The 20,203-nt window shown below is 39.7% G+C and overlaps 1 protein-coding gene and 1 pseudogene across 3 annotated transcripts in view; both read right to left on the bottom strand.

Annotated features, from left to right (window-relative positions):
• LOC309699741 (tripartite motif-containing protein 16-like) overlaps positions 1 to 20,203 on the bottom strand; it is a 141,222-nt pseudogene that overhangs the window by 51,483 nt on the left and 69,536 nt on the right. The gene's annotated exons all lie outside the window — the stretch shown is intronic.
• On the bottom strand, positions 1,038 to 18,736 carry LOC309699053 (NLR family CARD domain-containing protein 3-like). 2 transcript variants are annotated; one of them, XM_082521915.1, is made up of 12 exons: positions 18,670 to 18,736; positions 14,970 to 15,107; positions 14,784 to 14,885; positions 14,616 to 14,657; positions 11,844 to 11,922; positions 9,853 to 10,078; positions 7,885 to 9,688; positions 6,934 to 7,086; positions 5,610 to 5,783; positions 4,724 to 4,897; positions 3,417 to 3,463; positions 1,038 to 3,246 (listed from the first exon to the last, which is right to left on the bottom strand). In XM_082521915.1, the coding sequence occupies exons 2-12, from the start codon at positions 15,056 to 15,058 to the stop codon at positions 2,702 to 2,704; spliced, it is 3,435 nt and encodes a 1,144-aa protein (XP_082378041.1). In that variant the 5' UTR covers positions 15,059 to 15,107; positions 18,670 to 18,736; the 3' UTR covers positions 1,038 to 2,701. The 2 variants fall into 2 exon arrangements, with proteins under 2 accessions (XP_082378041.1, XP_082378042.1); XM_082521916.1 differs by lacking the exons at positions 14,970 to 15,107; positions 18,670 to 18,736 and having other exon boundaries at positions 13,860 to 14,657; positions 14,784 to 14,839.

Genomic DNA, 20,203 nt, shown 5'->3' with positions numbered 1-20,203 from the left:
CATGACAATGTCATGGTCACCTCTGAAGTCTGTTACCCCTCTCACTTTAAAAAAAATCAAAGGCTGGAGCTTCTTTCTAATTGATGTTTTTATTTATATTGTTTTTCTTTCTTTGTCCTTGTCTCTTAAAATCCCTGAATATTTTCTAGAAACAAAAAAAAAAAGACTAAAATGGCTGAAAGTAGTACAGATGAGTGCCACGTGAGATCTATATCTGCAGGGGGGAAAGGTGTCATCTTTTTTTATATATACAATAAGTTGTCAATCAGCTTTAAAAGCCTCAACTGAAGTATTACATTTATAAAGAAGATGTCACTGCCACCTGCTGGAGAGAAAGATGGTGCATAAACATTTTTAAACAAACAAACAAACAAACAAACATGCCTGCACAAGTCAAGATGAACCCCACAAACTGTATTCTGGTGTGAGCTGCACACCTGTCCCCTGTCTGCACACAGCAGTATTCACTGTGGAAGCCAGTCCACTTTGTAACACTGGGTAGGTCTTTTGAAACATTATCTGAACTAGCTTTCATTTGAGACATTAGAGCTTAAAACCGCATGTTTATATAAACCTATCATGTCTATCGATACACCTGCTTTTCCAGACGAGCCACAATGCCGGCAGATTAACTCGTGTCACAGATTAACTGGTGACGGTCAAACAGATGTGTGGTAGACTTGCCTTTAAACTGACATCATGCAGTTCATCTTCTCATCCGCAGAGGGCCACAAATCACCATCAATGAACAGTTCTAGGAGATTTTAGTGTAGATGCTCCATGACTTAATAAGGCATTCTGTTTTAAGGGGTTAGAGAGAAAATAAAAGAAAAAACCATGCAAATCTGCATTTGCTCTCATTTTAAGAGCTTCTGTCTTTTCCTATTTCAGAACCAATGAGCATACTTGGAGAGGTTGGTAAAAAAAAAAAAAAAATCACAAGAAAGAGAAATCAAACATTTGGATTCTCTACTGGCTCTGCTATGATTTGGCAGTCAGCTAAACTCCTTCCTTACATTAAGACTCTGATGACACAATTCCATCTGTTCACAGGTTTAATGACACAGGGGAAGGTGAAACTGCACCATAGAGTACAAGGCATAATCACTTTTATATATTCACCATGTACAGATAAAACGATGAAAATATATTAACTACTTTTTATTACAAGTCAGCATATCCTCCTAAAATATACCGAGAGTGGCGTGTAACTGAAAATATTGTCAACCCCAAACAACAGACTGAACATTGGTTTCACCCTGGAAACATCCTTTAAATATAAACCCAACAATGTATACAGTGGTCCCTTGCTATAACGTGGTTCAACTTCTGCAGCCTTGCTGTTTTGCGGATTTTTTTGTGTGCAATTTTGAGCCCATTCTCACTCCCGAGGCGTAACATCCTGACGCATGTGTAGATTGACTCCAAACGGTTCTCATATGTCCTCAGTTTCCAATGTCATCATGTAGGAACGTGTTGGGTGCCCGAAAACATAATATGTTGACGATTTGTCACCTAGCGTAAAATGTTTGTTTGTTTTTTACAACGCATTGTGTTCTGTGTCCTGATCAGCTGTAGACCATTGTCAATCTCCTCCTGTCTCTCCTGTACAGTACAGAATCGCTACATTGATAGCTTGCAGTGTAAGTCTAAATTTCTGTACTTTTCTCCCCAACATGTTTTGCACCATCAAAGGCACCTGCGGTAGCACCCAAAAGGCAGAGGAAGATAGCTATCGCACAAAATCTTGAACTTCTGATTCAATGATTTATTAATGATTAATTGATGCTGAATTCTCTCGCAGGTGCTCTATTCCCATGTTCTGGACCAGAAAAGAGGGTTTTATTTTTGGTTTTATTTTATAATACTGGACTTATTTTTCTACAAAGGTTTGAACTTTGAGAGTGTCTAAACAAGAGAGAAAAGTGAAAATGTTCATGCCTGTGTGAGAAAAGTGAATAAAGTGTGTAGTGACGGGTTTTACAGCCTTAAAACATCTATAATAATTGTAAAAAATAAAGTTGGCTACTTTGCAGACTTCAACTATTGCGGATTATTTTTAGAACATAACACCCACAATAAACAAAGGACCACTGTACATTACAATCTGATTTATTAAAAATAAAGTATTCTTAATGTATTTATTATAACTTAAAACCATGAAATTACCTTAAAACTGCATAACCGCTGATGACGGCAGCCACAAAAGGCATAAGATGTAAGTGGATGTTGCTGGATTTAACTAGCTGAGCACAGCCCGTCTCCTCAAATTCACTGGCTAACATCCTGTTTGCTAATGACATCAGTTCCTATCACAGACTATAGTGATTTTAAGGTGGCTCACGTGAGTTACCATTTCATATTTAATATCTAAGAAATATAAAATAACATTCTACCTTAAACTGAATTCATTTTTGATATCACAGCAGATTATTTTTAATGAGTTCATGTTTGTTGAAAATGCAGAGGAGCTGGTTGTGAACTGAGCTTCAGAGAAACACAACATACTGATATTCAGTGTGAAGCTTTGAGTGGAAAAAGAAAAACAACAGAAAAACATGTGGATCCTGGAATAATCAAAGCTTCCATCTTTATCCATGAATCTGAAAACGTGTTTCTGAGTGAAACAGACAGACATGTACAGACTATCTGTTCAACAGTCAAAGTGTTTCTCTAAAGAGGCACGAGTACACTCTTTAGATTATTCTCTGCAAACAAACACTGAGGAACCAGGAAACCACACTCTAAATCCAGGACAAAGAGGTTCTGTGAATGTGGTGTTGAAGGTATGGAGGTGGATCAGGGTGTCAGAGGAGACTCTGTAGAAGGACAGAGTGCCAGCAGGACAGTCCACATACACTGCTACTCTGTTAGAGACTGAGGAGGAGGAGAAGGAGGAGGATGATATGGATGTTTCTCTGTTATTGTGACAGACAGAGTAACCATCATCGGAGCAGCTGAGACTCCAGGATTGATCATTCCACCCAAATGAACAGTTATCACTGCCACTTTTCCTTCGGATTTTTCTATAAGTCACTGATATGTCAACATCTCCTTTCCACTCAACCTCCCAGTAACAGCGGCCAGTCAGGCCATTTCTACACAGCAGCTGAGGATGAACATCAAATCTGTCTGGATGATCAGGATATAAATGAACCTCCTCCACATGTGTCACCTTTCTTTTGTTGTCAGACAGTTTGAGGTTTGTGTGTACTGTGTTTGTATCTATTGTGAGTTGACAGGAATCTGATGGAGAGAACAAACACAATCCAGTTGCAGTTATTGTTATCATCTGTTGATTGATTGACACTATGATGACTTCTGACATCAGAGAGGTGAATGAGTGATGTGACAGTTTGAAGATGGTTGAATGTGTGCTGCTTTGTTTTCATGAATCACATTAAAAACGCACTTACACTTCCTCAGACCTGGTCTCAACCATCGGACACCAGCAGGCTCCACCCTGAAAGGAGGAGGGGGATCAGACCAGCACAGTCTCTTTCAGCATGCACACGAGGACATTACATCATCATACACTGATACTGCTAGACAGTGATAAAGGAACAGTCCAACATTTTCAGAAATATGTGGCTATCTGTGAACCAGTATCTTTCAAATGCCACTCCCCTCCCCCAAACAAAACAAAACAAAACAAAACAAAACAAAGAGAGTTGTTGATTCTCACCAAGCAGAAGGTCCATATACACAATCACCAGTGTTTCCAAGTCCCAAGCATAAGTATTAAGAAATTTAAAGAGAGCATACGGGGCATATTTAAAGAGAGCCTCCATCAGTGAGTGAATGAATAGTGGCATTGTAAAGAGCTTTGGGTGCCTTGAAAAGTGCTATATAAATCTAATCCATTATTATTATTATTATTATTATTATTATTATTATTATTATTATTATTATTATTATTATTATTATATGGAACAAGCCAGGCAGGGGAACAAAGTGAAAAATGTAAAGACTGTGGGAAGACATATAGTTATAGATATGTCCAAAGATCCCAAAACAACTGCAAAGACACTAGTGAATGACTTAACGTAGTCGTGAATTGTACAGGGTGGGCCATTTATATGGATACACCGTATTAACATGGGAATGGTTGGTGATATTAAAGTCCTGTTTGTGGTACATTATTATCTGTGAGGGGGCAAACTTCTCAAGTGGGTGGTGACCATGGTGGCCATTTAGAAGTCGGCCATCTTGGATGCAACTTTTGTTTTTTCAATAGGAAGAGGGTCATGTGACACATCAAACTTATTGGTAATGTAACGTGAGGGTTCACTAGATGGTTTGGAATCTCTCTGAATAATTAGGAACAGCAAGATGGAGACGGATAACTTTTTAGCAGCCACTTTACTCTCAGCACACCGCAACAGCAACCCACACTTCCTGTGTGCCGCCCTCATGAATGCTTCACTGGCCTCTCAGAAGCCAGGAAATCTTATACTCAGATCAAAACAGGGAAAACAACCAGGTAGATATAACACATACTTATTACTGGTTTGAACATGCATGTCTAAACATTCAAACATGTAAACATGTAAATATCAAAACACGTAACCACCAAATAGCTACATAACTAGCTTTATAACCTTTGTAAACACCTCTTTGTATATCAAATTAGATTTAAATTTACTTCTACACTTTACAGTAATGCCACAAGAAAAACAATGGTTTTAATGTCTTCCTCCAGTACCAGACCTTTTCTCCATACCTGAGAGTTTCCAGTTTCCAGGATGGATTCTTCTGTTCAGGCACCAACAGCTTCATTCCCAAGTCTCCTGGATGATTGTAGCTCAGGTCCAACTTTCTCAAGTGGGAGTGGGAAGAACTCAGGGCAGATTCCAGAGAAGCACATCCGTCCACTGTGATCAAACAGCCTGACAGACTGCAGGTACATACCAAAAAAGAAGTGTTTTATTTTCTTCCCAGAGAAAGTGAGCTCCATCCCCTCAATTTAATTTACCTACATTTATAAAAATGTCTTAACTTTTTATAGCAGAGATAACACTACAATATAAGAGAAAGAACCACAACTCTCAGATGGTCCCCTGTCAGCAGCAATTGGTCACAGGAAGGAGGAAAAACGTTTTACAACTAGGAAGAGACCGCCAACAAAATCTTGCTCAGGGAGGTTTAACCATCTGCTTTAACATGTAGGTGATGTTGGTGCGAGTGAGGACAAACAGCCCATGAGTCCTGTGTCAGATTAGATAAGACTGACTGATAAGGTTCAGTAAATGCTTCAGTAAAAAGATTCAGGTAACTCAGGCGGGAAAAGCAGGGCTCTCCTCACATAGTCCATAACGTATATGGGGCGCTACCAATGTCAACCGAGTTGGGCAGTGGAAGGAAATGTGAGCTATATTCACTGAGCACAGGTAAAATAGCATAATAAATTAAACAAACAAAAAAACATTAAATGGAACAAAATGCATCCAGGATCATTTAAGGATTAAATATTGTTTGGGACTGTGTAAATAAAACTAAATTAAAATTTTCACGATTATAAAACTAGGGCAAAAAATCTTGTTATTTTTATTAAGTTATACAAACAAAATGCAAAAGAAAAAAAAGAGCAGAGCACATCTTGAGCTGACCTGAGAGTTTCAAGTTTGCAGTATGGATTCTCCAGACCATCAGACAGAAGCTTCAATCCCAAATCCTTCACGTTGTTGTTACTCAGGTCCAGCTCTCTCAAACTAGAGAACCGCATGCTAAGAACTGAGGACAGAGCTTCACAGGCTGTCTCTGCAAGGTTACAGTGACTCAGTCTGCAGATTTATACACAAGAACACAAAGAACACTGATATAAGTCACAGTCACCTCAAGGTGCTTTATGTTGTAAGGTAGACCCTACAATAATACATACAGAGAAAAACCCAACAATCATATGACCCCCCTGAGATAAGAAAGACAAGATAAAAAATTCAGGGTCACCTGATCTAGCCCTAACTATATGATTTAGCAAAAAGGAAAGTTTGAAGCCTAATTTCAAAAGTAGAGATAGTGTCTGTCTCCCAAATCCAAAATAGAAGCTGGTTCCATAGAAGAGGGGATTCAAAACTGAAGGCTCTCCCTCCCATTCTACTTTTGAATACTACAAACCACGGGCAGGAAACATGGCAGGTGCCAGGGCTGTCCCACCAGGAATGATTCTAAGACTAGCATGACCTGGGCACAATGCAAGAAATATGTCTGCAAGGAGCATGCACACACTCTCTTCACATCCTGTGTACAGTAGTGCAGAGAAAAAATTTGGCTGTTGGACAAGAACTGTTCCATGTTCTGACTATGTTCGTATTATTTTCTGTTTTCTGGTTGAATTTCACATGAAATATGTACCACCCCCTCCAAACAAACAGCAAAAACAAACAAAACATAACAAATTAATAAAAAAAAACCTTCAACTCTACCATTGCCAGTCCCAGGCCTGTATAAGAAAAGAGGAGGGGTGATTGAAAGTGATGTCATGGTGCTAGAGCAAAAATTAACAAGATTCATTCTAAAGGGCATGGATGTAAACACCACGAGAAAGAAACAGATCTAGAATTAAACATTTGACCTGATGGTGGTGCTAGAGAAAAGGTCATGTCATCACCAAAGACCAACAGGGTTCATCTACTTGTGGTTATTAATGTTGGCAGTAATTTTGAAAAGTTCTCAATTCAAACTTTTCAAGATACATTTATTCTAAATTAAAAGTTTGACTTCATGGCTTGATGGTGGCACTAGAATTTTATTATCAAGAGAATACTAATGTATTCAATAAATAAACAAAGTGCCTGACGCAAACAATTGGTCAACAATTGTATGTAAACCATTTTGTAGAGGTAAATAACCCCCATGGTAAAACGTGATAGTAATATTTGAGGAGAATAGGAGGGTTAACTGATAAGAAAACAGAATATATATTGATCTGACCGGAGAGTTGTCAGTTTAGAGTATGGAAACTTCACTCTTGAATCCTGCAGGTCGTTGTTACTTAGGTCCAACTCTTTCAGACTAGAGGACTGGGAGTTGAGAATTGAGGAAAGAGCTTCACAGCTTTTCTTTGAGAGGTTACAGCCACTCAGTCTGAAAAATAAAAGATAAACTGAAAACACTGTTGTAGTGCAATGACAGTACACTGAAGTATTATTAGATTTAGCAATTTTTTAAGCAGTCTTGATCAACAATGTCAAAATTATTTTTGTAATTTTTTCTTAATTTCTTTTCTTCTTTGAGGCATCAAACAGTTCAATGCTCCCTGACCGCTAAGGACTCAACAACAATTATCTTATGTCTATGTTCAAAAAGTAAAAATCTCTCTCTCTCTCTCTCTTACACACACACAAACACACACAATTTAAACAAACCAACAAAAAAACAAAATAAATCATCCACTTGCATTGTAACTGGCTTCTGTACATTTTGGAAATGTTGTTTATATTTTTAGGTAGGACGGTGGGGCAGAAATTGGATTAATTGTAATTCAGAAAAGGGTCCCATGTTCATCTTTCTTTTGTTTTGTTTTTGGGGGTTTTTTTTGGGGGGGGGGGGGGGGGGGTGCTAAATGTGGGTTGTCGTAAAAATTTGTGCTATCTCAATGTTAAGATATAATCTAACAATACTGTGTCAGAATAAAACGTAATTTTACATTATACATTAACAGAAATGCATACAGTCTTGAAAACTTTGGATTATTACAAAATCACAGAACTACAAAAAAACCTAGGAGTTTCTTTCAATTTTAAAAAAGTAATTTAGAGATATCGGTTGACCTGATCTATGAGGGAAGCAAACAGGAAATCATTTAATATATGACTGTTCTATTTTCAATCATTTGTGAAATCAACCATTTTTAAATATAGTGATGAGTATATATTCACTTACAGAGCTTTGTTGGAAGTTTTGACCACTGGCAGCAGCCTCAGAAGAGCCTCCTCTGAAACAGAGTATTTCTTCAGGTCAAACACATCCAGATCTTTTTCTGATGACAGTAAGATGAAGACCATAGCTGACCACTGAGCAGGAGACAGTTTATCTGTGGAGAGACTTCCTGAACTCAGGAACTGTTGGATCTCCTTCACTAGCGAATAATCGTTCAGTTCATTCAGACAGTGGAACAGATTGATGCTTTTCTCTGCAGACAGATTCTCACTGAGCTTCTTCTTGATGTACTCGACTGTTTCGTGACTGGTCTGTGAGATACTTCCTGTCTGTGTCAGCAGACCTCGTAGGAGAGCCTGATTGGTCTGCAATGAAAGACCCAGAAGGAAACGGAGGAACAAGTCCAGGTGTCCATTTGGGCTCTGTAAGGCCTTGTTCACAGCACTCTGGTGGAGATACTTTATACTACTTTTCTTTTTAAAAAAGAAAGACTTCTGGGAGGTTGGTTGTTGTTTTTCCAGCAGATTGACTCCAGAGTTGATGAAGGTCAGATGGACATGAAGAGCAGCCAGAAACTCCTGAACACTCAGATGGATGAAGCAGAACACCTTGTCCTGGTACAGTCCTCTCTTCTCTTTAAAGATCTGTGTGAACACTCCTGAGTACACTGAGGCTGCTCTGATATCGATGTCACACTCTGTCAGGTCTGATTCATAGAAGATCAGGTTTCCTTTCTGCAGCTGATCAAAAGACAGTTTTCCCAGAGACTTAATCATCTTCCTGCTCTCTGGACTCCAGTGTGGATCTGTCTCAGCTCCTCCATCATACTTGACCTTCGTCACTTTGGCCTGAACCACCAGGAAGTGGATGTACATCTCAGTCAGGGTCTTGGGTAGCTGTCCTCCCTCTCTGGTTTTCAGCACATCCTCCAGAACTGTAGCTGTGATCCAGCAGAAGACTGGGATGTGGCACATGATGTGGAGGCTTCGTGAAGTCTTGATGTGGGAGATGATCCTGCTGGCCTGCTCCTTATCTCTGAATCTCTTCATGAAGTACTCCTCCTTCTGTGGGTCAGTGAACCCTCTGACCTCTGTCACCATGTCAACACAGTCAGGAGGGATCTGACTGGCTGCTGCAGGCCGTGTGGTTATCCAGAGGTGAGCAGAGGGAAGCAGTTTCCCCCTGATGAGGTTGGTCAGTAGCACATCCACTGAGGTGGACTTTCTAGGGTCAGTTAGGATTTCAGTTTTGTGGAAGTCCAGAGGAAGTTGACACTCATCTAGACCATCAAAAATGAACACAACCTGGAAGTCTTCAAAGCTGCAGATTCCTGCTTCTTTGGTTTCAGTAAAGAAGTGATGAACAAGTTCCACCAGGCTGAACTTTTTCTCTTTTAGTATATTCATTTCCCTGAAAGGGAATGGAAATATGAACTGGATGTCCTGGTCGGCTTTGTCTTCAGCCCAGTCGAGGGTGTATTTCTTTGTTAAGACTGTTTTCCCAATGCCAGCCACTCCCTTTGTCAGCACTGTTCTGATTGGTTCATCTCTTCCAGGTTGGGCTTTAAAGATGTCTTCTTGTCTGATTGTTGTTTCTGGTCTATCTGGTTTCCAGGATGCTGTTTCAGTCTTTCTGACCTCATGTTCATCATTGACCTCTGCAGTTCCTCCCTCTGTGATGTAGAGCTCTGTGTAGATCTGATTCAGAAGGGTTGGGTTTCCTTCTTTAGCGATCCCCTCAAACACACACTGGAACTTCTTCTTCAACTTCGTTTTAAGTTTACACTTACAAATTGCTGCAACATGTTCTGAAAACAATAAAAAAAAAAAAACAGAAAACAATGAAATGAAATGCATATGACTATTTGTGCCCCCTAAAATATGCATGTGTAATATTTTTGTTAACATTAATGAGACATTACTAAATGTTCCATTCATCCAGCAGCTTAAATATCTAGAGAAATTGTCTTACTGCTCTGCAGACGGTCAGCCAGCTCCTCCTGCTTCAGTTTCCTTAGGAAGTGCAATGTGATCTTCACAAATGCTTCTCTGCTGCTCTGCTGCTCATCATCCTCACCCTTCAAAACCTCCTCATTCACAATCTTATTCTCTACGCATTCTGGGTAATCTGGACTCAGAACCTTCTGGATCTTCTTCAGCTCATTCTTTACAAAAAGGATGATATTGTCCTCCAGCAGCTGGAACAGAATACTTTATGAATGACCCAGTCAGACTGAAATCATGCAGCCAAACATCAGATCCATGTTGGACAATCCACTGGTCGAACAAAGAGCAGCATGGAGATGACTGTGAACAGATGACTGGACTTTCTCATTGGTAACTTTATACATTTGTGTCACGTCTTAATTGACTGTTCAGTTGTTCTCAGTAGGATGATGCACCTCTTTTTTTTTGCTGCTAAATATAATACCATCACTCTCAACTTCCATCTACCTAACACCCACTCACTTAAGAGCAAGGGACATATCTTCTATGATCTCTTTACCAACTGTAAGCTAGACTTTCTCTGGTCAACTGAGACTTAGCAATGCCCAATGACTTGTCTCAGTTGAATTAATCCACTCCTCCTGGGTTTGTTAACATCTTTCAATCCTGTAGTACTGGCCGGGGACTAGTACTGGCTCATCTATCATGAGAGGTGAAAAGTCATACTAGTCTCTGCTCCTGTGTCAGTTCTTTTGAATCTACTGTGTGTTAAATGTCTGTTCCTACTCCTAGCATTATTTCAACTGTCTACCATTTCCCTAAACTCAACAATCAGTTCCCAAATGATTTTGCTGCCTGCCTCACATCTATCGCAGTATTAATAACTCTCTCATCAGAGATTTTGTATCTTACCTTGAGAGTTTGGATTTCAGCAGCATATTGGTGTTGCTACTCAGTCTAAAGGAAACATTTGAAACCTGATTTGCTGCTCTGGTGTAACCCCGCTTACCTATGAAACTCTCTTTATTAACAATTCTCTATTAATAATTCTCTCTCCAGTAGCATTGACTCTTTCATAGACATTCAGAGTTTATTTACCATTGAAGAACTGATTTCACTCTACAACACTGAACTCCATGAAAAAAAAAAGATCTGTTTTCTCCTCTTTCTCTACCCCCTGAGTTTACACCTGAACTTTGACTATTACTGTCACAAACTTTAGAGGCTCTACAAAAGAACTGGACTTGTATAAAAATCATAAACGACATTATAAGGACAGCATCGCTCAAACTTGCCCAGTTACTATTGTCATATTATCTCTTCTAATGAAGGTAACACCAAGTCACTCTTTTCATTGCTTAACAACATCATCCAGTCTCCAAAAGTTGATTCTGTTCATCTGGACGTAGCGTTTTGTAGGAGAAACATTTCGTCACTCATCCAAGTGACTTCTTCAGTCTCAGCTGACTGGAAGTTTCCCCAATCTTATAAATAGTACATTTGCATAATGACAATCTGCATGTCTTTGGACGGTGGGAGGAAGCTGGAGTACTGGAGGTATTTTATCATTCATTTCTTCTCCATGTACTATCTTTCATAAATACAACAACAATTTCCACTGACACACAAATGACATCCGGCTTAACAACAAATCTACCTTGCCTCCCTCCTCACTCACTGACTATACTGTATATCGAAAACAAAATCCTGGTTGTCTTCAGATTTATTCAAAATAAATAGCGACAAAACTAAGGTTCTCCTCATTAGTATAAAATCAACACGATCCAAAACAACTTTTCCTTAGTCAGTGACTGTTCCTCTGTCTCCCCCTCCTCACGGGTTAAGAGTCTGGGTGTCATTCTCGACAATACATTATACTTTCATTCATTGTATTTGCATCAATAATAATAATAATAATAATAATAATAATAATAATAATAAGTATTATTATTATCATTATTATTATTATGTAGATGTTTTGTTTAGTAGTAAAGTAGTTGTTGAACATGTGCAGACCATAAATATGGAGTCCAGGTGTGTTTCATGCTGCTGGGCAGACTGACCACAGGGAAACTCTGAGCTGTTCTGGCCCACTCTGTGGAAAAATCATGAAGAATTAGTCCAAGTACAGGATGCCGATCCACCACATCTTTGATTGCACCATTAATGCTAAATACGGGTTTATGAGCAGCATGCTCTCACAATCAGATTAGTTCGTTTTTCTCCTTTTCAGAGAAAACCTTTCATACATTCTTAAACCTGTTAGAAGACATACAGCATGAGTATTTTGAACTAAATGCAAGCGATGGAGTGTTGAATACCTAAACAGAGAGAATTGCAGCAGTCCAGTCTAGAGGTGATGAAGGCATGAATAATTTTCTTTTAGATTTTTAGGAGGAAGATAAGGCTTCGCTTTGGCAATTTCATGTAACTGATAAAAAACTGTTTTTCACAACTGTGGACGCTTGCTTCTCTAATTTAAAAGAGCTATCTAAAAACACTCAGAGATTTCTTACAGTGTGGGAGTGATAACAAGCAAGAGGCCCAAGAGTATCCATTAACTTATCCAAAGGGGCATGACTTCATAAAACAATAACTTCGGTCTTATTTTCGTTTAGGGTGAGAAAATTCAGTCTTTAACATCATGTAGACAGTTAAGGAAAGGTGGCAGTGGGACAGAGACATCCAGTATCAAGGGGAAGTAAATTTGGATGTCATCAATATAACAGTGAAAGGCAATGTTGTATTTCTTGAAAATAGATCCCAAAGGCAGGATGTATAAGGAGAAGGGAGTTGGGCCCAAAACAGACCCATGTGGCACACCGCAACAAATAGGGGCGGAGGAAGAGGAGTATTCTTCAGTAGCAACAGAAAAGGACCTCTCTGATAGTTATAATTTAAACCCTGTTTAATACGGCTCCTTTAAGACCAACTGTTGTGATATTTTGATACCATGGTAGCATTTACAGGATATTGTTTTATTGTGATATTATACAGGAAAAACTGTTACTCAATAAGGCCCATTTACTAGTTGTTTTTCTCTTTCTCTCTGACCCATGTATTGATGTGTAAGACTCACAGGCTGGTACCCCAAGGTCGAAAATACCACAGAGACGAGACCACTTCCTTACTCCCATCCTCCCTTCCTTATGATTTAGAAAAGAGCTTGTTAAAGGCCAGGTGGTTCGTTTCAGAATTCACTAATGAAAGAACTCTGTATTCTATGTCTAGGAGTGTATTTTGCTGGGATGATCATAAATTGTAGCTGAACTGATAAACTACACAAAGGATACTTCTTTGCTCACAAGGAAGGAAGACGTTTCCTTATTTGGTCTGTACCGGTTTGAACTGAGAACTTGCTGACACACGAACCTTTTTTTCCTCTATATAAGCTGTTATGTACTAAATAAACCTTTGAGTCGATTTGGGAAGGCAACCTGAAGCAGTCTGTGTTTCCTTGTTCTCCCAAGCTGCTCCCGACGTCGTAACTAACCCAGCTGAGCGGCATACCTGAGTGTTACTTTGAATAATTAGGAATCTTATAAGGAAAGGACAAAACTCTGCTTATCGGTGCTCACGCCTTGGAGGGAAACCGGGACGGAGATTTTCTCTTCACCAACAATGTGTTGAAGTCTCGATAAAAGAATGTTATGTTCAGCTGGACTAGAACAACAGAAAATCAAACATGCCAGAACATGTTGAATAAAAAAAGTTAGCTAGCTCTTCAACCACTAGTTCCAAACTAAAGTTGTGTTGGGATTAAATAATTTGCAGTGCCTCAAAAATACTATGCTTTTTATTAATAATAAGTGTTATAAAGTTATAAAGTACAGTATTAAGTGGACACAGCCCTGAAAAATAAAGGCATGAAACCATGTGTGCTGCAAGAGTAGAAAGCTGCAGACTCTTGCTCACACTTGCGTGGGAAAATGTAGATAAGAGGGGACCATCTCTAGTGGAAGGTTACTGAGACACTGTTGTTTAGACTAGAATGAGAGAGCGTCTGGAATAAAACTGTTAGGGGCACAGCACCATTTTGAGATCCGTGGCAACGTGTCACGCAGGACGCATCTCCTTTCTAGAAGTAATGTGAAAGAGAAATAAAGGGTTAAATGGTCTACTGAGCAGTGTTTTGTCTTCCATCGGATGCCTCTGAGGAACCAAAAGAACTCAGCGAAGTGTTGATATTTACAGTTGGCATCATACATCATACAGTTAGTAAAAGCAGAGAATAGTGAGCAGCGGTCAATGACTTTATCATGCATAACTGACGCACAGGTCCCTCACTGTTCAACTCCACATTACACACTGCAATATTAAACATCACTGGGAAATGATCTGATATCCCACAGTCCTTGATTTCTGTAATACAAACATCCAGACTGTTTGACAGCACCTGAACAAGTGTGTGGCATTTCGTGAGTTGGATCACACCCACTGAGTAAGATTAAAGTGTCCATAAGGGGAAGGAAGTCCTTTACTAGTGGTCTAGTCTCACAGCGTACATGGATGTTAAACTCAACAACAATTAAAACACGGTCATATCCTAGCATAAGATTCCCTAGTAAGTCTGCAACATCAAGATTAAAATCCTTAATGCATTTCGGTGGACGATACACCACAGCTCAGAGGACTGAGGGAGTGGAGTTCAGTTCCAAAAACTGCACCTCAAAGCTGGGGTAGAAAAAAGGTGGCAGTTGCCGACAGCGAAATTTGTTTTTAAACACCAAAGCTAGCCCTCCATCTCTACCAGTGATCCGGGAAGTTCCGAGAAGGAAGAAAACTCACTGGGTCGAAGCCAAGTTTCCGTCAGGAATATAAAATCCAGTCCTGATGAGATTAAAAAAGAAAAAAAAAAGTCATTTCAGATAAAAGTCTTGTTTGCCAACAACATATATCCAACAACATCAAGCAGTTAAATCAGCTCTCAAAGACTTCATGTTACTAACAGCTCACCTCTCTGCAGCAGATGCCTGCTGGACTTTAAAATTAATGAAACGTTCATTAGAGTCGTCAGTCTTTAAGGACACACAGCTGGGTGGAGGTTCAGGCTGGTTCCTGTGAATAATGATGAAGCAGTGATGTGAGTGCTGAGCTGTGACATGGAGAAGAGTCATGGACAGTTAGAGATGGTCATCTCACCTCTGAGCTTTGGTCTGGCTCTCATCTTCCCCACACACAGTGGTTTTAGAGGGAGGGACTCCCTCCTCTCTGTCCTCACACTGATCCATGCTGCCGAATTCACATCCACGTCAGCTCACACGCACTTTCTACCTTCACCTGCAGAGGAAACACCAATCATTCATGTGCACATCAACTGAAATACTATTAATGCTATTGTATAAGTTTAGCGTGACTTGTTTTTTCTTGTCTTTTCTCATTTTCACAAAACACAAGAGATGTAACATTTCTTTTAGTTGCTGATGTTCCTGATGTTGGTCTTGCCGTGCCTTGGTCCTCTAAACTACTGAAGTGATGCACTGTACAGTGGTAAGTAACATAAATATAAATGTAACATAAAAAGTTACAAATATTTTACTAAATGTTGTAAAAAATGACTCGAAAAAACATGTTTTTGTAAGGTTTTGAGCTAAATGTGGAAAGATGTTGATGTTAATTTCAGCACGTTTCCCTTTACAAACGGCGCCCCATAGTGTAGCCTTAATGTGGTCAGACTTTTTAATTGGTTGCTCCTAAATACACTTTTATTGTAGCTCTGTTTTACTTGCAAATGTGTGTGAAATGCTCACGTTTACATCATTTAACACATGGGCACACAGTAATCAAATTACTCAATGATTCGGTCCAGCACTATAATAGATATAGAATGACTGAAAACAGAAAGGAAGCTGTTTATCAAGAACCCAAAAACACAAGAACAGCTTTAACAGATGAGTCAGCTATCTGGGCTACGATGATGTTAAATCATTTTTTATTGCACAGAAGATTAGAGATGATCTGCCAACACAGTCTCATTCCTAACTCATCAGAGAACCTCTGTGATCACATTTTGGACACATCTGGAACCGACAGCAAACAAATTCTTTACAATTTGTTTTACATTGCTCGCATTTATCACTGTGATCACAAACTACAAAAGGTAACTGTTGAGGAAATTTTAAATAAACTGCAAACACCCGGTAAGCGTCTTTTTGAAGCAGAGTTTATTATACACACTGCATGTGGAGAGAGGGCTCTGGTCACAAACCAGAATGGTCTCCAAAGATGGGCGCTGCCTTACATATGACCCGGCCAAACTCATGGACAAAGGAAACTCCTCAGCACATCACGTAGCTCTATACCTCCCAGTTCAGCTCATCCTCGAACCCTTCCCCCCAAAGGAGAATTACGACCAACCGGCACCTCCCTTATGCGGTGCCTATATGCCTGTAACCCACATACAATGACCCCACTGTGAAGGTGTGATAAACATAAGGCCCACTTGAGATAACATCCTACATGCATATAACTATGTGACAAAGTGATACTATTATTACCAATGTAAAATACATATTACTACATAGAATAAAGAAATCTTCCATCACAAAACTATTTCCACATCAGCTACACCAACAGAGAGCTGACAGACAGATAGTCCAGGAGGATTTAATGATACCATCAAAATTATTAGTTTAGCCTTTAGTTATAGAACATAATTCACATGCAGACATCACAATTATAGAATTTAATAAATCCAGAGCTACAAACGTAGAGAAATGTTTTTTTTAAAAACCTTAAAGTTATGAAATATTACAGTGATCTATAAATACAGTCAGGTCAGTTCAGCTCCATTAGTTTCTGTGATGCCAAAATTATCAGCTGTTAGCAGAGGAATGTTTTTAACTGTACACTTCCTCATGCCTGAGTGTGTCACGCTACATGTGGGTCTGAGTGTGAACATTAACTTGGTTATTACAACTTTATTCTTCTCTGTTCTTTCTGTTTTTAAATACGTGCTTCTGTTTTTCATCAACAAATAGGAGTCCTTGTTAAAGTGGTTCAGATCTTCACACCTGAACATTTCGCTGAGTTTTTTATACATACACCGGATCCCAAATTATTATACAAATTGTGTTTATTTAAGTTTCATAAAGATTAAATAAGTTGTTTTTCAATTAAACTCAAGGATGGAATTGTGGTGTTAGAAACAGTTGGAAGTCACGCACACAAAGAGACACACATTCTGTGGCCACACACACACACACACACACACACACACACACACACACACACTGTGGTGGTGGTGATCTTTGGATCACTGAAATCAAATCACAATGATGAAGGTTTCTGCCGGGCAAATACATCAGATTAAGCGAGCAGCTGCTAAAAGGCCATTAAAAAGCAGCAAACACATATTTTAAGTTGCAGGTGCCTCTGCAGCCCCGCAAACGTCAAGCTGTAGGATCCTCCAGAGACTTGCAGTTGTGCATAAACCTTCTATTCGGCCACCCCTAACCAATGCTCACAAGCAGAAATGGTTGCAGTGGCCCCAGAACTACATGAAGACTAATTTTCAAACAGTCCTCTTCACTGATGAGTGCCGTGCAACCCTGGATGGTCCAGATGGATGCAGTGGTGGATGCAGTGGTGGATGGTTGGTGGACGGCCATGATGTCCCAACAAGGCTGCGTCGTCAGCAGGGAGATGGTGGAGTCATGCTTTGGGCCGGAATCACGGGAAAAGTGCTGATCGGCCCCTTTAGGGTCCCTGAAAGTGTGAAAATGACCTCTGCAAAGTATGACTGACCACTTTCTTCAATGGTACAAAAAGAAAAACAGTGCTGTCCGCAACAAAATCATCTTCATGCAAAACGATGCACCATCTCAAGCTGCAAGGAATACCTCTGCATCATTGGCTGCTATCGGCACAAAAGGAGAGAAACTCATGGTGTGGCCCCCATTCTCCCCTAACCTCAATTCTATTGAGAACCTTTGGAGCATTCAAGCAAGCAAAACAGGTGGGAGGCAGTTCACATCCAAACAGCAGCTCTGGGAGGCTATTCTATTTGAAAATTATGTTGACTGTCATTTGAATCACTATTTAGGAAAATCAGAGAAAAATACCATTTGCATAATAATTTGGAATGCAGTGTAAAGACTAATAATCAGTACTGATTAGTTTTTATTTTTTGTTTATTTGTGCTTCTGATTGCATTTCCTATTGTGATTGAATGCAACATAGATCTTAACCTTTACATAAAGGACTCAACTGACTCAAATAACATCAAGTGAGCCTTTGAAAACTGTTCAAAAGGAAGAAATGTAAAAGCATTTTACAAAAAATCTGAAGACTTGGGACGTCAAAATGGAGAGAAAGGCAAGAGACCACACCTTGTCCAACTATCATTGATTAAAAGCTTAAAATGCTAAACAAGAAAACTCAGACTCAAATCCACTGATTCATCCAAAAAGAGAAAGTACAAAGTAAACTCGACAGCGACACAAAGACATGGAAAAGTTGCCAAATACTTTTCTGCACATCATGCATGATGTAAGTCACATCCCTCTTGAATTTTCTTCTGTTGTTCATGTTTTTACTGAAACATTCTGCTTCTTTACTTCATCTTGTTTCAACAATAAAACCAGTACAAATTCAGTAAAACCTGAACGTCCACTTCTCAGCAACAAACTAATTTGTCTAATGGATCTGAAGTTTCATACAGATCCATTTAAACTGTTGTTCACAGTAACAAATGTTTCAGTGTGTAGTTACTGATAACCAGTGTCTTAAAAAAAGAGTGATCAAAGTTTGTCCTGAAGTAAGAGCTGAACATCTGGTTCAAACATCACAGAGCAGAAACAAACAGTCAAACTGTTAAAGGAGGAGACAAAAAAAAACTTACAGTTTCTTCACACAGAGACACGAACAACAAGCTCCACACCTGGACATTAAACAGGGACACACAGGTGAGCTGCTTACAGGAAGGAGGTGGGACTCCGCCTGAAGCAGGACAGGTGGGAGGGGCTAAGCTCTGTGTGTGTTGATGCTGTAACATTTAAAAATATGTTGTCTGACTGCTCAGACTAAATCTAGTCAGAGTAAAGTTCGCATGCTGACGTGTGAGTACACGAAACCTTGTTGAAGCTGCAGGTGTGAACACACTAATCACAGATCGTCTCTAAAACACTGTTTACTTTGCTTGGAATATAAAAGCTTCAAATGTTCAGCATGTTTCTCTGGATTACTTAATATATTATCATGCTTTTTACAACTACACAAATGTACTATTGCTGTGTGATTTATTACTGTTACTGAAGGTCCTGTAGTAAAGGGACCTCTGACTAATACGGCGGGGTCCCTGTCGGCTCGTAGCCGAAAAATAGCTTTACTTTGTTGTGTGGGTCAATTTTGCTTGCGAGAGACAGAGAGAGGCGTTGAAAGGCTGCTCCAACGGAACTTATTGTTTCGGAGGAAAACACGAACAAAGCGTACAGTCGAGTCTTAATAGCTTACTTACAACTGGGCTCGTCAGGCTCTCTTCTTGGCTACAGTGGTTGTTATTATATTTACATACTACCAGCTCTTATTTTTGCTCGATGACAACTCGTACTTTTCCACCGTCCTTTTTCTCCCTCCTCTTGCTCACAGACACATAACGGGTATGGCAGTCCATTCTCAATGCAGCACAGACTACACTGTCCATGATGCTACATTCTTTAGAGCTATACCTGTAGCATTCTGCCTATTCGGTCTTTAAGTGATGACGTTTCAAATTCTGCTTCTGGGCCCAAAGTAGTCTGCATTGCAAATGCAAAGACATTTTTTAAAACGTATGTCAAAGTGTAACCGACATGAAACTCCCCTGGGACAACAGATGGAGCGCTGGTGTTGTGCAGGATGTAGGATCTAGTAAAGATGCAGGAGGAGAACTGTACCGGTGAGTTAACAGCATATCACTGCGTCACACACCAAGAGACGCTGTGTGGTAAAGTCCTAAAAATGGAGCATGTAATGATCACCGTGACGCAGGCTGTACATTTTATCTGAGCTAAAAGTTTAAATCACCGTCAATTTCAGTCTTTTATGTGGGAAATAGATTCAGAGTTTGCCGACATTCCTTATCATACAGACGTCCGCTGGCTGAGTTGGGGAAAAGTTCTCAACAGAGGTTTTGAGCTCAGCAAGGAAATCTGTCTGTTCATGGACATGGCATGTATGATGCGGCGAAGGCATTTCAAGTGAAGCTGTCACAAATGCACCAGTGCAACTTGCCTCACGTTCCCTGTTGCCAAGTAATGTTGAACAAAGTCGGCGCACTTTGCTCCGCTAACATCACTGTTTTATCCCTTGTTCTTCCTGTTTTGAAAAACCGTCTTTCTCACTGAACTGCTCACTAAACTAGAATTGTATTTGCTGGAAAGTGACAGAAATATAAT

This window comes from Aulonocara stuartgranti, assembly GCF_965226115.1.
Source record: "Aulonocara stuartgranti genome assembly, chromosome: 3".
NCBI classification, from domain to species: domain Eukaryota; kingdom Metazoa; phylum Chordata; class Actinopteri; order Cichliformes; family Cichlidae; genus Aulonocara; species Aulonocara stuartgranti.
The sequence above is the reverse complement of the archived record's forward strand: the minus strand, read 5'-3'. Positions and strand labels throughout refer to the sequence as shown.

Bases quoted from the DNA above. Each gene is read 5' to 3' on its own strand.
- LOC309699053 (XM_082521915.1), bottom strand. From the start codon at position 15,058: ATGGATCAGTGTGAGGACAGAGAGGAGGGAGTCCCTCCCTCTAAAACC. The intron at 9,689-9,852 runs GTAAGACAATTT...TATTGTTTTCAG, and splicing joins GGCTGACCGTCTGCAGAGCA to AACATGTTGCAGCAATTTGT. The intron at 5,784-6,933 runs GTCAGATCAATA...ATAAATCTGCAG, and splicing joins TCTAAACTGACAACTCTCCG to ACTGAGTCACTGTAACCTTG.